The 15,674-nt window shown below is 47.0% G+C and overlaps 1 protein-coding gene across 4 annotated transcripts in view; it reads left to right on the plus strand.

The window, feature by feature from the left end:
• LOC129862594 (C-Jun-amino-terminal kinase-interacting protein 4-like) overlaps window positions 1-15,674 on the plus strand; it is a 72,729-nt gene that overhangs the window by 33,113 nt on the left and 23,942 nt on the right. For all 4 annotated transcript variants that reach the window (XM_055934397.1, XM_055934407.1, XM_055934422.1 and 1 more), the window contains exons 3-4: window positions 7,518-7,588; window positions 8,088-8,170. In XM_055934397.1, coding sequence (XP_055790372.1) covers window positions 7,518-7,588; window positions 8,088-8,170 — 154 coding nt within the window. The remainder of the gene's footprint in view (window positions 1-7,517; window positions 7,589-8,087; window positions 8,171-15,674) is intronic.

Genomic DNA, 15,674 nt, shown 5'->3' on the forward strand with positions numbered 1-15,674 from the left:
TGCTTCTTGACGAGGGGGCGGGGTCAGCTCCAATCACCAATTAGCCTGGGGTTGACCAATCAGCTGGTTGGGGAGTACTTCAGGAAGCCACCTCCTGAAACACACACTCAAATACAAAACAGAACATAGAAACTGGGGAACGTAACAACGACATCGTCAATGCACTTCCTAATGAACTCGCTCACCGAATCAGCATATTCTTCAATGTTGTTGTTGGACGCAATGCGGAACATATTCCAATCCGCGTGATCGAAGCAGTCTTGAAGCGTGGAATCAGATTGGTCGGACCAGCGTTGAACAGACCTGAGCGCGGGAGCTTGTTGTTTTAGTTTCTGTTTGTAGGCTGGAATCAACAAAATGGAGTCGTGGTCAGCTTTTCCGAAAGGAGGGCGGGGGAGGGCCTTATATGCGTCGCGGAAGTTAGTATAACAATGATCCAGGGTTTTACCAGCCCTGGTAGCACAATCGATATGCTGATAGAATTTAGGGAGTTTTGTTTTTAGATTAGCCTTGTTAAAATCCCCAGCTACGATGAATGCAGCCTCAGGGTGTGTGGTTTCCAGTTTACAAAGAGTCAGATAGAGTTCGTTCAGGGCCATCGATGTGTCTGCTTGGGGGGGAATATATACGGCTGTGATTATGATCGAAGAGAATTCCCTTGGTAGATAATGCGGTCGACATTTGATTGTGAGGAGTTCTAGATCAGGTGAACAGAATGACTTGAGTTCCTGTGTGTTGTTATGATGATCACACCACGTCTCGTTAATCATGAGGCATACCCCCCCGCCCCTCTTCTTACCAGAAAGATGTTTGTTTCTGTCGGCGCGATGCGTGAAGAAACCAGCTGGCTGCACCGACTCCGTTAGCGTCTCTTGAGTTAGCCATGTTTCCGTGAAGCAGAGCACGTTGCAATCCCTGATGTCTCTCTGGAATGTTACCCGTGCTCGGATTTCATCAACCTTATTGTCAAGAGACTGGACATTGGCGAGTAGTATGCTAGGGAGTGGAGCGCGATGTGCCCGTCTCCGAAGCCTGACCAGGAGACCGCTACGTTTGCCCCTTTTACGGCGTCGCGTAGGGTCGCCGGCTGGGATCAGATCCCTTGTATTGGGTGGAAGGCAAAACACTGGATCCGTTTCGGGAAAGTCATATTCCTGGTAGGAACGATGGTTAGTTGACGTTAATCGTACATTCAGTAGTTCCTCCCGACTGTATGTAATGAAACCTAAGATCACCGGGGGTACCAATGTGAGAAATAAACAAATAAAAAAACAAAATACTGCATATTTTCCAAGGAACGCGAAGCGAGGCGGCCATCTCGGTCGGCGCCGGAGAGTGTCTATAAGGTGGTTGTTTGGACGTGTCTATAAGGGGGTTGTTTGGTTGTTTGGACGTGTCTACAAGGGGGTTGTTTGGACGTGTCTACAAGGGGGTTGTTTGGACGTGTCTACAAGGGGGTTGTTTGGACGTGTCTATAAGGGGGTAGTTTGGACGTGTCTATAAGGGGGTAGTTTGGACATGTCTATGGGGGTAGTTTGGACGTGTCTATAGGGGGGTAGTTTGGACGTGTCTATAGGGGGATAGTTTGGACGTGTCTATAGGGGGGTAGTTTGGACGTGTCTATAAGGGGGTAGTTTGGACGTGTCTATAAGGGGGTAGTTTGGACGTGTCTGTAGGGGGATAGTTTGGACGTGTCTATAGGGGGGTAGTTTGGACGTGTCTATAAGGGGTAGTTTGGACGTGTCTATAAGGGGGTAGTTTGGACGTGTCTATAAGGGGGTAGTTTGGACGTGTCTATGGGGGTAGTTTGGACGTGTCTATGGGGGTAGTTTGGACGTGTCTATAGGGGGGTAGTTTGGACGTGTCTATAGGGGGGTAGTTTGGACGTGTCTATAAGGGGGTAGTTTGGACGTGTCTATAGGGGGGTAGTTTGGACGTGTCTATAGGGGGGTTGTTTGGACGTGTCTATAAGGGGGTAGTTTGGACGTGTCTATAAGGGGGTAGTTTGGACGTGTCTATAGGGGGGTAGTTTGGACGTGTCTATAGGGGGGTAGTTTGGACGTGTCTATAGGGGGGTAGTTTGGACGTGTCTATAGGGGGGTAGTTTGGACGTGTCTATAGGGGGGTAGTTTGGACGTGTCTATAGGGGGGTAGTTTGGACGTGTCTATAGGGGGGTAGTTTGGACGTGTCTATAGGGGGGTTGTTTGGACGTGTCTATAAGGGGGTAGTTTGGACGTGTCTATAGGGGGGTAGTTTGGACGTGTCTATAGGGGGGTAGTTTGGACGTGTCTATAGGGGGGTAGTTTGGACGTGTCTATAGGGGGGTAGTTTGGACGTGTCTATAGGGGGGTAGTTTGGACGTGTCTATAGGGGGGTAGTTTGGACGTGTCTATAGGGGGGTAGTTTGGACGTGTCTATAGGGGGGTAGTTTGGACGTGTCTATAGGGGGGTAGTTTGGACGTGTCTATAGGGGGGTAGTTTGGACGTGTCTATAGGGGGGTAGTTTGGACGTGTCTATAGGGGGGTTGTTTGGACGTGTCTATAAGGGGGTAGTTTGGACGTGTCTATCAGGGGGTAGTTTGGACGTGTCTATAGGGGGGTTGTTTGGACGTGTCTATAGGTTTTTTGGGGGGACGTTTCTATAGGGGGTAGTTTGGACGTGTCTATAAGGGGGTAGTTTGGACGTGTCTATAAGGGGGTAGTTTGGACGTGTCTATAAGGGGGTAGTTTGGACGTGTCTATAAGGGGGTAGTTTGGACGTGTCTATAAGGGGGTAGTTTGGACGTGTCTATAAGGGGGTAGTTTGGACGTGTCTATAAGGGGGTAGTTTGGACGTGTCTATAAGGGGGTAGTTTGGACGTGTCTATAAGGGGGTAGTTTGGACGTGTCTATAAGGGGGTAGTTTGGACGTGTCTATAAGGGGGTAGTTTGGACGTGTCTATAAGGGGGTAGTTTGGACGTGTCTATAAGGGGGTAGTTTGGACGTGTCTATAAGGGGGTAGTTTGGACGTGTCTATAAGGGGGTAGTTTGGACGTGTCTATAGGGGGGTAGTTTGGACGTGTCTATAGGGGGGTAGTTTGGACGTGTCTATAAGGGGGTAGTTTGGACGTGTCTATAGGGGGGTAGTTTGGACGTGTCTATAGGGGGGTTGTTTGGACGTGTCTATAGGGGGGTTGTTTGGACGTGTCTATAGGGGGGTAGTTTGGACGTGTCTATAGGGGGTAGTTTGGACGTGTCTATAAGGGGGTAGTTTGGACGTTTCTATAAGGGGGTAGTTTGGACGTGTCTATAGGGGGGTAGTTTGGACGTGTCTATAGGGGGGTAGTTTGGACGTGTCTATAAGGGGGTAGTTTGGACGTGTCTATAGCGGGGTAGTTTGGACGTTTCTATAGGGGGTAGTTTGGACGTGTCTATAAGGGGGTTGTTTGGACGTTTCTATAGGGGGTAGTTTGGACGTGTCTATAAGGGGGTAGTTTGGACGTGTCTATAGGGGGGTAGTTTGGACGTTTCTATAGGGGGTAGTTTGGACGTGTCTATAGGGGGGTAGTTTGGACGTGTCTATAAGGGGGTAGTTTGGACGTGTCTATGGGGGGTAGTTTGGACGTTTCTATAAGGGGTAGTTTGGACGTGTCTATAGGGGGGTAGTTTGGACGTGTCTATAGGGGTAGTTTGGACGTGTCTATAGGGGTAGTTTGGACGTGTCTATAGGGGGGTAGTTTGGATGTGTCTATAGGGGTAGTTTGGACGTGTCTATAAGGGGGTAGTTTGGACGTGTCTATAGGGGGGTAGTTTGGACGTGTCTATAAGGGGGTAGTTTGGACGTGTCTATAAGGGGGTAGTTTGGACGTGTTTATAAGGGGGTAGTTTGGACTTTTCTATAGGGGGTAGTTTGGACGTGTCTATAAGGGGGTAGTTTGGACGTGTCTATAGGGGGTAGTTTGGACGTGTCTATAAGGGGGTAGTTTGGACGTGTCTATAGGGGTAGTTTGGACGTGTCTATAAGGGGGTTGTTTGGACGTGTCTATAAGGGGGTAGTTTGGACGTGTCTATAGGGGTAGTTTGGACGTGTCTATAAGGGGGTTGTTTGGACGTGTCTATAAGGGGGTAGTTTGGACGTGTCTTTAAGGGGGTAGTTTGGACGTGTCTATAGGGGGGTAGTTTGGACGTTTCTATAGGGGGTAGTTTGGACGTGTCTATAAGGGGGTAGTTTGGACGTGTCTATAAGGGGGGTTGTTTGGACGTGTCTATAAGGGGGGTTGTTTGGACGTGTCTATAAGGGGGTAGTTTGGACGTGTCTATAGGGGGGTAGTTTGGACGTGTCTATAGGGGGGTAGTTTGGACGTGTCTATAGGGGGTAGTTTGGACGTGTCTATAAGGGGAGTTGTTTGGACGTGTCTATAAGGGGAGTTGTTTGGACGTGTCTATAAGGGGTAGTTTGGACGTGTCTATAAGGGGGTAGTTTGGACGTGTCTATAAGGGGGTAGTTTGGACGTGTCTATAAGGGGGTAGTTTGGACGTGTCTATAAGGGGGTAGTTTGGACGTGTCTATAAGGGGGTAGTTTGGACGTGTCTATAAGGGGGTAGTTTGGACGTGTCTATAAGGGGGGTTGTTTGGACGTGTCTATAGGGGGGTAGTTTGGACGTGTCTATAGGGGTAGTTTGGACGTGTCTATAAGGGGGTTGTTTGGACGTGTCTATAGGGGTAGTTTGGACGTGTCTATAAGGGGGTTGTTTGGACGTGTCTATAAGGGGGTTGTTTGGACGTGTCTATAGGGGGGTAGTTTGGACGTGTCTATAAGGGGGTAGTTTGGACGTGTCTATAAGGGGTAGTTTGGACGTGTCTATAAGGGGTAGTTTGGACGTGTCTATAAGGGGTAGTTTGGACGTGTCTATAGGGGGGTAGTTTGGACGTGTCTATAAGGGGGTAGTTTGGACGTGTCTATAAGGGGTAGTTTGGACGTGTCTATAGGGGGGTAGTTTGGACGTGTCTATAGGGGGGTAGTTTGGACGTGTCTATAAGGGGGTAGTTTGGACGTGTCTATAAGGGGGTAGTTTGGACGTGTCTATAGGGGGGTAGTTTGGACGTGTCTATAAGGGGGTAGTTTGGACGTGTCTATGGGGGTAGTTTGGACGTGTCTATAGGGGTAGTTTGGACGTGTCTATAAGGGGGTTGTTTGGACGTGTCTATAGGGGGGTAGTTTGGACGTGTCTATAGGGGTAGTTTGGACGTGTCTATAAGGGGGTTGTTTGGACGTGTCTATAGGGGGGTAGTTTGGACGTGTCTATAGGGGGTTAGTTTGGACGTGTCTATAGGGGGGTAGTTTGGACGTGTCTATAAGGGGGTAGTTTGGACGTGTCTATAAGGGGGGTTGTTTGGACGTGTCTATAGGGGGGTATTTTGGACGTGTCTATAAGGGGGTAGTTTGGAAGTGTCTATAAGGGGGGTTGTTTGGACGTGTCTATAGGGGGGTAGTTTGGACGTGTCTATAGGGGTAGTTTGGACGTGTCTATAGGGGGGTAGTTTGGACGTGTCTATAAGGGGGTAGTTTGGACGTGTCTATAGGGGTAGTTTGGACGTGTCTATAAGGGGGTAGTTTGGACGTGTCTATAAGGGGGTAGTTTGGACGTGTCTATAGGGGGGTAGTTTGGACGTGTCTATAGGGGTAGTTTGGACGTGTCTATGGGGGTAGTTTGGACGTGTCTATAAGGGGGTAGTTTGGACGTGTCTATAGGGGTAGTTTGGACGTGTCTATAGGGGTAGTTTGGACGTGTCTATAAGGGGGTAGTTTGGACGTGTCTATAAGTGCAGTCTTCAATAAAGACTTTAATTTAATTCTGCATCACACATCAAAGTAAGTTTATTCCGGTCTGCTGAGTTGGTGTTTGACTCTGATCGGGTTAACTAACCACTTTATGGGGAAGTACATGTATAGCTCTCTGCCAACTGAACCTGACTGAGTGCGTGCGCACACACTGCCTGACTTGATATTCACCAACTCTCACAGCCAGGTCCACAGTAATTGTTCTCTCCAATGTTTTCTTTCTCCCCCTTCCCCTGTTACCACCTCTTCTATTTCACTTCTTTCTTCTTTTAGCCGTTATCTCTCACTCACTCTCTCACTCTCTCACACAGGAACTAGATAGGGAGAGGCTGAGCAGTAATACGCATGTGTTGAATCATTTAGATGTGAGAACACTCATGAGGCCAGCTCATAGTTCAGATTGCTCATCAGGTGTGGGTAGAGTAGATGATGAACAGGACAGATATAGTAGACCGCAAGCCCTAAACACAGTTCCACTTTCCAATACACACACAGCAGGTGAATTCCTAAAGTGTTATTTCTGTCTGTTCATTCTCTACTTGGTTCCTCTTTGTCTACCGGTAGTCACTAGTCATGGTAACTCACAAATCTCACAGACAGCAGAGCTAAGTCCTAGGCATTCACTAAACCACCTCTGACGGTCTGGGTTTGAAGCCTGTGTTCTACTGAAGCAAATCCCAGACCTATATCATATTCCACTAAGAGCCAACGACAAAAAACCACAGTCCGCTGTTAGCCGTGCTATCATAGAGAAATGTAGAGGGGGGTAGCAGATTTGAATTAGATAACTGTGTTAGCATTTACTGACACAAACACCTCACGCTGTGTTGGGAGGGTCATTGTCAATGACCAGATGGTATGCCTGCTTGGGTTAGTGTCTGTCTCACACACTCTGCCTTTGTGAAGGCATTGGTCAAGTTCTTTTCGCATGGCCCAGGTGGGCGGAGTTAGATCATTTTAGACCATTCCATTGGTCCTTTAATTGAAATCTCCACCTACCCAGGGCACCGGGCCATGCAAATACAAATTCCACCATTGTAAGGCTGGGCAGTCATTTGAACAGTCACACAGGATATTGTCATGGTGTTTTCACTATAAACAGTCCAAGCCAGCCAAGTTTCCTACAGTGGATTAAGTTACAGAGCTCAGAGCTATGTGTTATACTGAAATAGAGTAGAGTTGATTCTAATGTATGCTTGTGTGTTTGGGTTCCTGCTTGTGCTTTTTTTATAGTACAGTTTAAACATGGCTTCCGAGTGTGTGATGAATGGTACAACTTTGTGTATGAAACGGCATAGAATTCCTGAAATGTTTCATAGGGAAACGTTTTTACTCATGGCAGGATTATGGCTGCTCAGGGACCCCAACCCAAAGCGGTGTAAAATATCTCTGCATCAATGTTTGAGTGAGCCAGACAGTGTTGTTACTAGTGCGCTAATGACACCTGGTGGTCATGCATTGCTACTACAACTGACAGCAGTTAGGTACTTTATTTGGTTTCTCATCTTGGAAGCCTGTTTTGAGAAGGATATTACTGATGTTCGTGGACCTGTGTTACTGATGTTCCAAGATTACATTCACTTTTAACTAACTGGACTCAAAAGGCTTTTCTATGTTCTTTATAACAGTTAGTGTTATTTTGCCTCATTGACCATGTTATGTTTTAACTGAGATCACACGTTCTTTCTTTCAGTCGGTAGAATGGAGGAACGAGAAGCCGAGCTGAAGAAGGAGTACAATGCCCTCCACCAGAGGCACACCGAGGTATGAGGAGGGAAGGGAAGTGTGTTGTAGTGCGTGTTGGGATCAATTTCATATCAATTCAGAAATTACAATGAAATTCCAATTCTCTTCCAATGCTTTTCAGTTAGGAAAAATTGGAATTGGAATTTAATTTACTTTCAGAATTGACCCCATCTGTGATTGAGACTTTTCCATTGTACTGGGCAAACTTGTTGAGAGAGACTCCCTACATTTAAATATGTTGCCTCAACTCAGTCTATCTAAAGTCTGTTTTCCATAATGTATTACTAACACATTACATTGGCCCAGACGCCAAAACAAACTTCTCTGGCCTGCATAGAGAACATGATCCCAGCTGCACATGGTACCCCACATGCCAGAAGGCTGTCTGTTCCAGCTGTATATGGATACAAAACCCCATAAGAAACAGTAGGCATCATGGCCATCTTCAACAATGTATTCGAATAGGGATACTCCCTGTCCACGCTAACCCGCCCCCCCTGTGGTATGTCCCATGCAGATGATCCACAGTTACATGGAGCACTTGGAACGTACCAAACACCAGCTGGAGACACCCTCGGACACAAGCACAAGCAGATCAAGGTAAGGTCATTTACAGCACCAGTCAAAAGTTTGGACACACCTACAATTAAGGGTTTTTCAATATTTTTGCTATTTTCCACATTGTAGAATAATAGTGAAGACATCAAAACTATGTAATAACACATTTGGAATCATGTAGTAAATAAATCAAAATGTATTTTATATTTGAGATTCTTCATAGTAGCCACCCTTTGCCTTGATGAACTTTGCACACTCTTGGCATTCTCTCAACCAGCTTCACCTGGAATGCAATTCAATTAACAGGTATGCCTTGTTAAAAGTTTTTCTTTGGAATTTCTTTCCTTAATGCTTTTGAGCCAATCAGTTGTGTTGTGACAAGGTAGGGGTGGTATGCAGAAGATGTCCATATTATGGCAAGAACAGCTCAATGAACAGTCCATTACTTTAAGACATGAAGTTCAGTCAATCTGGAAAATGTCAAGAACTTTGAAAGTTTCTTCAAGTGCAGTCGCAAAAACCATCAACTGCTATGATGAAACTGGCTCTCATGAGGACTGCCACAGGAACAGAAGACCCAGAGTTACCTCTGCTGCAGAGGATAATATTATTAGTTAACTGCCTCTCAGATTGCAGCCCAAATAAATGCTTCACAGAGTTCAAGTAACAGACACATCTCAACATCAACTGTTCAGAGGAGACTGTGTGAATCAGGCATTCATGGTCGAATTGCTGCAAAGAAACCACTACTAAAGGACACAAATAATAATAAGAAGACTTGCTTGGGCAAAGAAACACAAGCAATGGACATTAGACCAGTGGAAATCTGTCCTTTGGTCTGATGAGTCCAAATTGGAGATTTTTGGTTCTAACTGCCGTGTCTTTGTGAGACGCAGAGTAGGTGAACGGATGATCTGCACATGTGTGGTTTCCACCGGGAAGCATGGAGGAGGAGGTGTGTGGGTGCTTTGCTGGTGACACTGTCTGTGATTTTATTTAGAATTCAAGGCACACTTAACCAGCATGGTTACCACAGCATTCTGCAGCAATACGCTATCCCATCTAGTTTGCGGTTAGTGGGACTATCATTTGTTTTTCAACAGGACAATGACCCAACACACCTCCAGGCTTTGTAAGGGCTATTTGACCAAGAAGGAGTGGGATGGAGTGCTGCATCAGATGACCTGGCCTCCACAGTCACCCGACCTCAACCCGTTTGGGATGAGTTGGACTGCAGGGTGACGGAAAAGCAGCCAACAAGTGCTCAGCATATGTGGGAACTCCTTCAAGACTTTTGGAAAAGCATTCCAGGTGAAGCTGGTTGAGAGAATGCCAAGAGTGTGCAAAGCTGTCATCAAGGCAAAGGGTGGCTACTTTGAAGAATCAAAAATATAAACTCAGCAAAAGAAATAAACGTCCCTTTTTCAGGACCCTGTCTTTCAAAGATAATTCGTAACAATCCAAATAACTTCAGATCTTCATTGTAAAGGGTTTAAACACAGTTTCCCATGCTTGTTCAATGAACCATAAACAATTAATGAACATGCACCTGTGGAATGGTCGTTAAGACACTAACAGCTTAGGGACAGTAGGCAATCAAAGTCACAGTTATGAAACTTAGGACACTAAACAGGACTTTCTACTGACTCTGAAAACACCCAAAGAAAGATGCCCAGGATACCTGCTCATCTGCGTGAACGTGCCTTAGGCATGCTGCAAGGAGGCATGAGGACTGCAAATATGGCCAGGGCAATAAATTGCAATGTCCGTACTGTGAGACGCCTAAGACAACGCTACAGGGAGACAGGACGGACAGCTGATCGTCCTCGCAGTGGCAGACCACGTGTAACAACACCTGTACAGGATCGGTACATCTGAACATCACACCTGCGGGACAGGTACAGGATGGCAACAACAACTGCCCGAGTTACACCAGGAACGCACAATCCCTCCATCAGTGCTCAGACTGTCCGCAATAGGCTGAGAGAGGCTGGACTGAGGGCTTGTAGGCCTGTTGTAAGGCAGGTCCTCACCAGACATCACCGGCAACAACGTCGCCTATGGGCACAAACCCGGCGTCGCTGGACCAGACAGGACTGGCAAAAGTGCTCTTCACTGACGAGTCTGGGTTTTGTCTCACCAGGGGTGATGGTCGGATTTGCGTTTTATCGTCGAAGGAATGAACGTTACACCGAGGCCTGTACTCTGGAGCGGGATCAATTTGGAGGTGGAGGGTCCGTCATGGTCTGGGGTGGTGTGTCACCGTATCATCGGACTGAGCTTGTTGTCATTGCAGGCAATCTCAATGCTGTGCGTTACAGGGAAGACATCCTCCTCCGTCATGTAGTACCCTTCCTGCAGGCTCATCCTGACATGATCCTCCAGCATGACAATGCCACCAGCCATACTGCTCGCTCTGTGCGTGATTTCCTGCAAGACAGTGCAGTGTTCTGCCATGGCCAGCGAAGAGCCCGGATCTCAATCCCATTGAGCACGCCTGGGACCTGTTGGATTGGAGGGTGAGGGCTAGGGCCATTTCCTCCCAGAAATGTCCGGGAACTTGCAGGTGCCTTGGTGGAAGAGTGGGGTAACATCTCACAGCAAGAACTGGCAAATCTTGTGCAGTCCTTGAGGAGAAGATTCACTGCACTACTTAATGCAGCTGGTGGCCACACCAGATACTGACTGTTACTTTTTTGACCCCCCCCCCCCCCCTTTTTTTCAGGGACACATTATTCAGGTTCTGTTAGTCACATGTCTGTGGAACTTGTTCAGTTTGTCAGTTGTTGAATCTTGTTATGTTCAAACAAATATTTACACATGTTAAGTTTGCTGAAAATATATGCAGTTGACAGTGAGAGGACTTTTATTACAGTGAGAGGAGTTTATTTTGATTTGTTTAACACATATTTTTTTTCCCATATGTGTTATTTCCTAGTTTTGATGTCTTCACTATTATGCAATGTAGAAAATAGTAAAAATAACGAAAAACCCTTGAATGAGTAGGTGTGTCCAAACTTTTGACTGGTATACAACTATCAAAGTCCCATGCCAAAATCACTGCGTGTACAGTATCATATAGCAGGGTTTCCCAAATACACTGCTGGTTTGTGGCCAGTACATCCTGGGTAGCGTGTGTTTTTGTATTTTACTGTACAGTGTCCGTATCAGTATGGCACATCAAGATTCATTGGCATAGTTGGCTCCTCACCCTGAGAGAGTAAGTTGATGTGAGGTGCTTCATCACTGCAGGCAACACTCCTATGCTTGCTGCTCTCCACAGGCAGTTCAATGTAGGTCAGAACCTGATGGAGGGAAGAAGAGAGGAGAGGGCAGGCAAGGGGATGGGAGAGGAGATGGGATGGGGAGAGGGTAAGCGAGGATGGGATGAGCAGGGCAGAGGGAGAGGGCAGGCAAAAGAGGAGAGGATAGGAGGTGATGACATTTTAGTGGATCTGAGTTGAAGGGAGTGGAGGAGGATGAAGAGAAGATTGGGATATAGAGATTGAGTGGGACTATTCTGTTGTATATAAACCAGCTAGAAGTTGTCAGTGGTCAGCTGCAGTAATCTCAGTGTGATGATTAGAGGGTTTCAGAGCTGTAGTGTGTTAGTCTGCTGAGCAGATCAGAATAGTGAGTAAAACGGCAGTGAAAAGAGGCCATGGTCTCACGCTGGATAAGCCTCCGTTTTGAACGGTCTAGAGAGGGATGTTTACTTTGACCACTACATCAAAGCAGATTGCTTTTTAGATTTAAACAGATTTAAACATTTTGTGTTTGTTCATAAGGCACTCATTTGTGATTTTCAGCGATTTCCCCTAACACAGGTGTTACATTATGTATTATGTGTGTGGCAGCAGCCCTCCAGTCTTTCATTAGTAGCAGGCGCTGCCAGTATCCACAGGTTTGTCCTCCGTCTCTCCCTGGCTCAGCCAATCAGCATCGAGCTGGGAGGAGGCATATGTTACCAGCTCTAATGCTGCCTCAGCATCCGAAAGGGAGGGATAAGGGGGGAGGGAGGTGGGGTGGAAGAGAGAGGGAGGGGAGAGCGAGAATTCTAGACTGTACAGCGGGAGCAGTGTCGCATCTTAGCAAAGAAAGGACAAGCAAGAGTATCGTTTGCCAGAAAGAGGATACAATACATCAAAAGAGTGGAGAAAGGGAAAACCGCTGCGAAGCCAGTGTCCACCCTCTCTCTCTCTCTCTCTGGATGATGTCACAGTAGTGTTGAACTGAAGCCGGCATCACTCTACAGTAGCAGTTGCTGCTCTGTCTCTCTGCCGCCACCACCACCGCTGCTGCTAATGGGATTGCTGCTGCTGTTGTTTCTGTGGCCGTCGCTCGTTGGCCTGCTGGTCTGAGCTCACATAGCTCGAGACCACTCTACTCTGAACCAGATCTCCTGTACCTGACCATTCTTCTCATTCCAGCAGTCAGCGACAGACTGTGTGTATGTCAGGTGTAATTTGTCGACAGACACCAAGGGGATTATACTTCTTTGCCATGAGATCCAGGGACAGTGTGTAAAAGCTTCAGAGGCGTGCGTTTTAGCCCCCTTCCCTTGGTCCCGGCAGTGTGGGGCGCTGGGCCATGTTCAGGGAGGGCCATGAGCCCGGGGCGTATACTGTTGTTTGTCTTTGGCTTTGTAGGGGGGGCCGTGGTCATTAACTCTGCCGTGCTGGTCTCTCTGTCTGTCTTGCTGCTGGTGCACTACTCTGTCTCTACTGGCCTCCCTGCCCTGCCCGCCCTGTCACGACCCAACAGGTACTGTACGACCCTGTGTGTGGTGTGTGTGTGAGAGAGAGAGACAGAAACGCAGCCTACTGTAAGTCGCCTCACTCCTGAAGGTAACTCTTTGAAAGGGATGGGTGTGTTTATCTCTTTCTCCTTCCTGTCCTCTTTTCCATCTCTGCTCTTTTTCTGTTCCTACTCTGTCCTCATCTTCTCCTTGTTTCACGCTGTCCATTCTCTGCTGAAATCACTTGTACATTTATCTGCTTGCTTACCCCTCTAACTCCACCTCATCCCTCTTTCCCTTGCTTGTTTACTTCCCGTGGGGTAAAGCCAGTTGCCATTATATTAACATGTGGTTACCATGCTGTGTTTGTAACAGACAGCCAGGCTCTGGCTGGCTCTTAGGCTCTTATGGTTCTGCAGGCTAAAAGTAGGTCAGGTGAGAGAACCTTCTCAGACAGTAGATACTCAGACACACTCATCCATTCTAACATTACATATTATTTACGTTAATGTATCATTTATTTATACAGTTAATCCCATTTGATAAATATCCTTTACAAGAGGGACCTGTCAAAGCTGTATGCTATTTTTGATTTTAGGATATTTCTTTGAGAGTTGAAAAAATATAGTTGATTTTTAGTTAAAGCTTCTCTCCAGTTTATGTCCAATGGCAGGCAGTGAGGCCTGTCTCTCTTTGTCTCTCCATAGTGGGGTGTCGATTGTCTATGGTCTGCTATTAAGTACAGCTTTCTCTTTTTAACATGGAAGTCATTGTTTCTGCCTACGCTACTTTACTGTTAGCTCCTCATTGATGTGGGTGGGTTAATATTGAGCTCCACTTCCATTGATGTTCAAAGTAGGCTTGGGCGGTGTACCGTTTACTGGGGTATTTAGAAATAGCCACGGGAGGGTTTTTCAATACCGTCAATACCTTTTTGAAACTCTTTCAAATCAAATGTTATTTGTCACATGCGCCAAATACAATAGGTGTAGACCTTACAGTGAAATGCTTACTTACAAGACCTTAACCAACAATGCAGTTCAATAAATGGTCAAAATATTTACTAGATAAACTAAAGTAAAAAAAATAAAAAGTAACACAATAAAATAACGAGGCCACATAGGGGTTACCGGTAGTCGAAGTAATTTGTACATGTAGGTAGCGGTAAAGTGACTATGTATAGATAATAAACAGTGAGTAGCAGGGGGGTGTGTCAATGTAAATAGTCTGGGTGGCCATTTGATTAATTGTTCAGCAGTCTTGTGGCTTGGGGGTAGAAGCTGTTAAGGAGCGTTTTGGACCTAGACTTGACGCTCCGGTACCGCTTGCCGCGCGGTAGCAGAGAGAACAGTCTCTATGACTTGGGTGACTGGAGTCTTTGCCCTAGTATATAGGTCCTGGATGGCAGGAAGCTTGGCCCCAGTGATGTACTGGACCATACACACTACCCTCTGTAGCGCCTTACAGTCAGATGCCGAGCAGTTGCCATACCAGGCGGTGATGCAACCAGTCAGGATGCTCTCAATGGTGCAGCTGTAGAACTTTTTGAGGATCTGGGGACCCATGCCAAATCTTTTCAGTCTCCTGAGGGGGAAAAGGTGTTGTCGTGCCCTCTTCGTGACTGGCTTGGTGTGTTTGGACCATGATAGTTTGTTGGTGAGATGGACGCCAAGAAACTTGAAGCTCTCGACCCGCTCCACTACAGCCCCATCGATGTGAATGGGGGCGTGTCCTGCCCTCCTTTTCCATCCTCTTCCACGATTAGCTCTTTTGTCTTGCTCACATTGAGGGAGAGGTTGTTGTCCTGGCACCACACTGCCAGGTCTCTGACCTCCTCCCTATAGGCTGTCTCATCGTTGTCGGTGATCAGGCCTACCACTTTTGTCGTCAGCAAACTTAATTATGGTGTTGGAGTCGTTCTTAGCCACACAGTCGTGGGTGAACAGAGAGTATAGGAGGGGTCTAATCAGGCACACCTGAGTGGCCCCCGTGTTGAGGATCAAGGATCAGGGATCAGGGTCCTTAGCTTAGTGATGAGCTTTGTGGGCACTGTGGTGTTTGAATGCTGAGCTGTAGTCAATGAACAGCATTCTCACATAGGTGTTCCTTTTGTCAAGGTGGGAAAGGGCAGTGTGGAGTGCGATTGAGATTGCGTCATCTGTGGATCTGATGGGATGGTATGCAAATTGGAGTGGGTCTAGGGTTTCCGGGATGATGGTGTTGATGTGAGACATGACCAGCCTTTCAAAGCACTTAATGGCTACTGACGTGAGTGCTACGGGGTGGTATTCATTTTGGCAGGTTACCTTTGCTTTCTTGGGCACAGGGACTATGGTGGTCTGCTTGAAACATGTTGATATTACAGACTCGGTCAGGGAGAGGTTGAAAATGTCAACGAGACACTTGCCAGTTGGTCCAGACATGCTCTGAGTACGTCCTGGTAATCCGTCTGTCCCTGCAGCCTTGTGGGGCGGCAGGTAGCCTAGTGGTTAGAGCATTGTTCTAGTAACCGAAAGGTTAGTGTCCCGCTCCTTGAAAGCAGCAGCTCTAGCCTTTAGCTCGGTGCGGATATTGCATGTAATCCATGGCTTCTGGTTGGGATATGTACGTGTGGGGACGACGTCGTAGATGCACTTAATGATGAAGCCGGTGACTGAGGTGGTATGCTCCTCAATGCCTTTAGATGAATCCCGGAACATATTCCAGTCTGTGCTAGCAAAACTGTCCTGCAGCGTAGCATCTGTGTCATCTGACCACTTCCATATTAAGCGAGTCACTGGTACTTCCTTCTTTATTTTTTGCTTGTAA

Source organism: Salvelinus fontinalis, chromosome 1 (genome assembly GCF_029448725.1).
Source record: "Salvelinus fontinalis isolate EN_2023a chromosome 1, ASM2944872v1, whole genome shotgun sequence".
Taxonomy (NCBI): Eukaryota; Metazoa; Chordata; class Actinopteri; order Salmoniformes; family Salmonidae; genus Salvelinus; species Salvelinus fontinalis.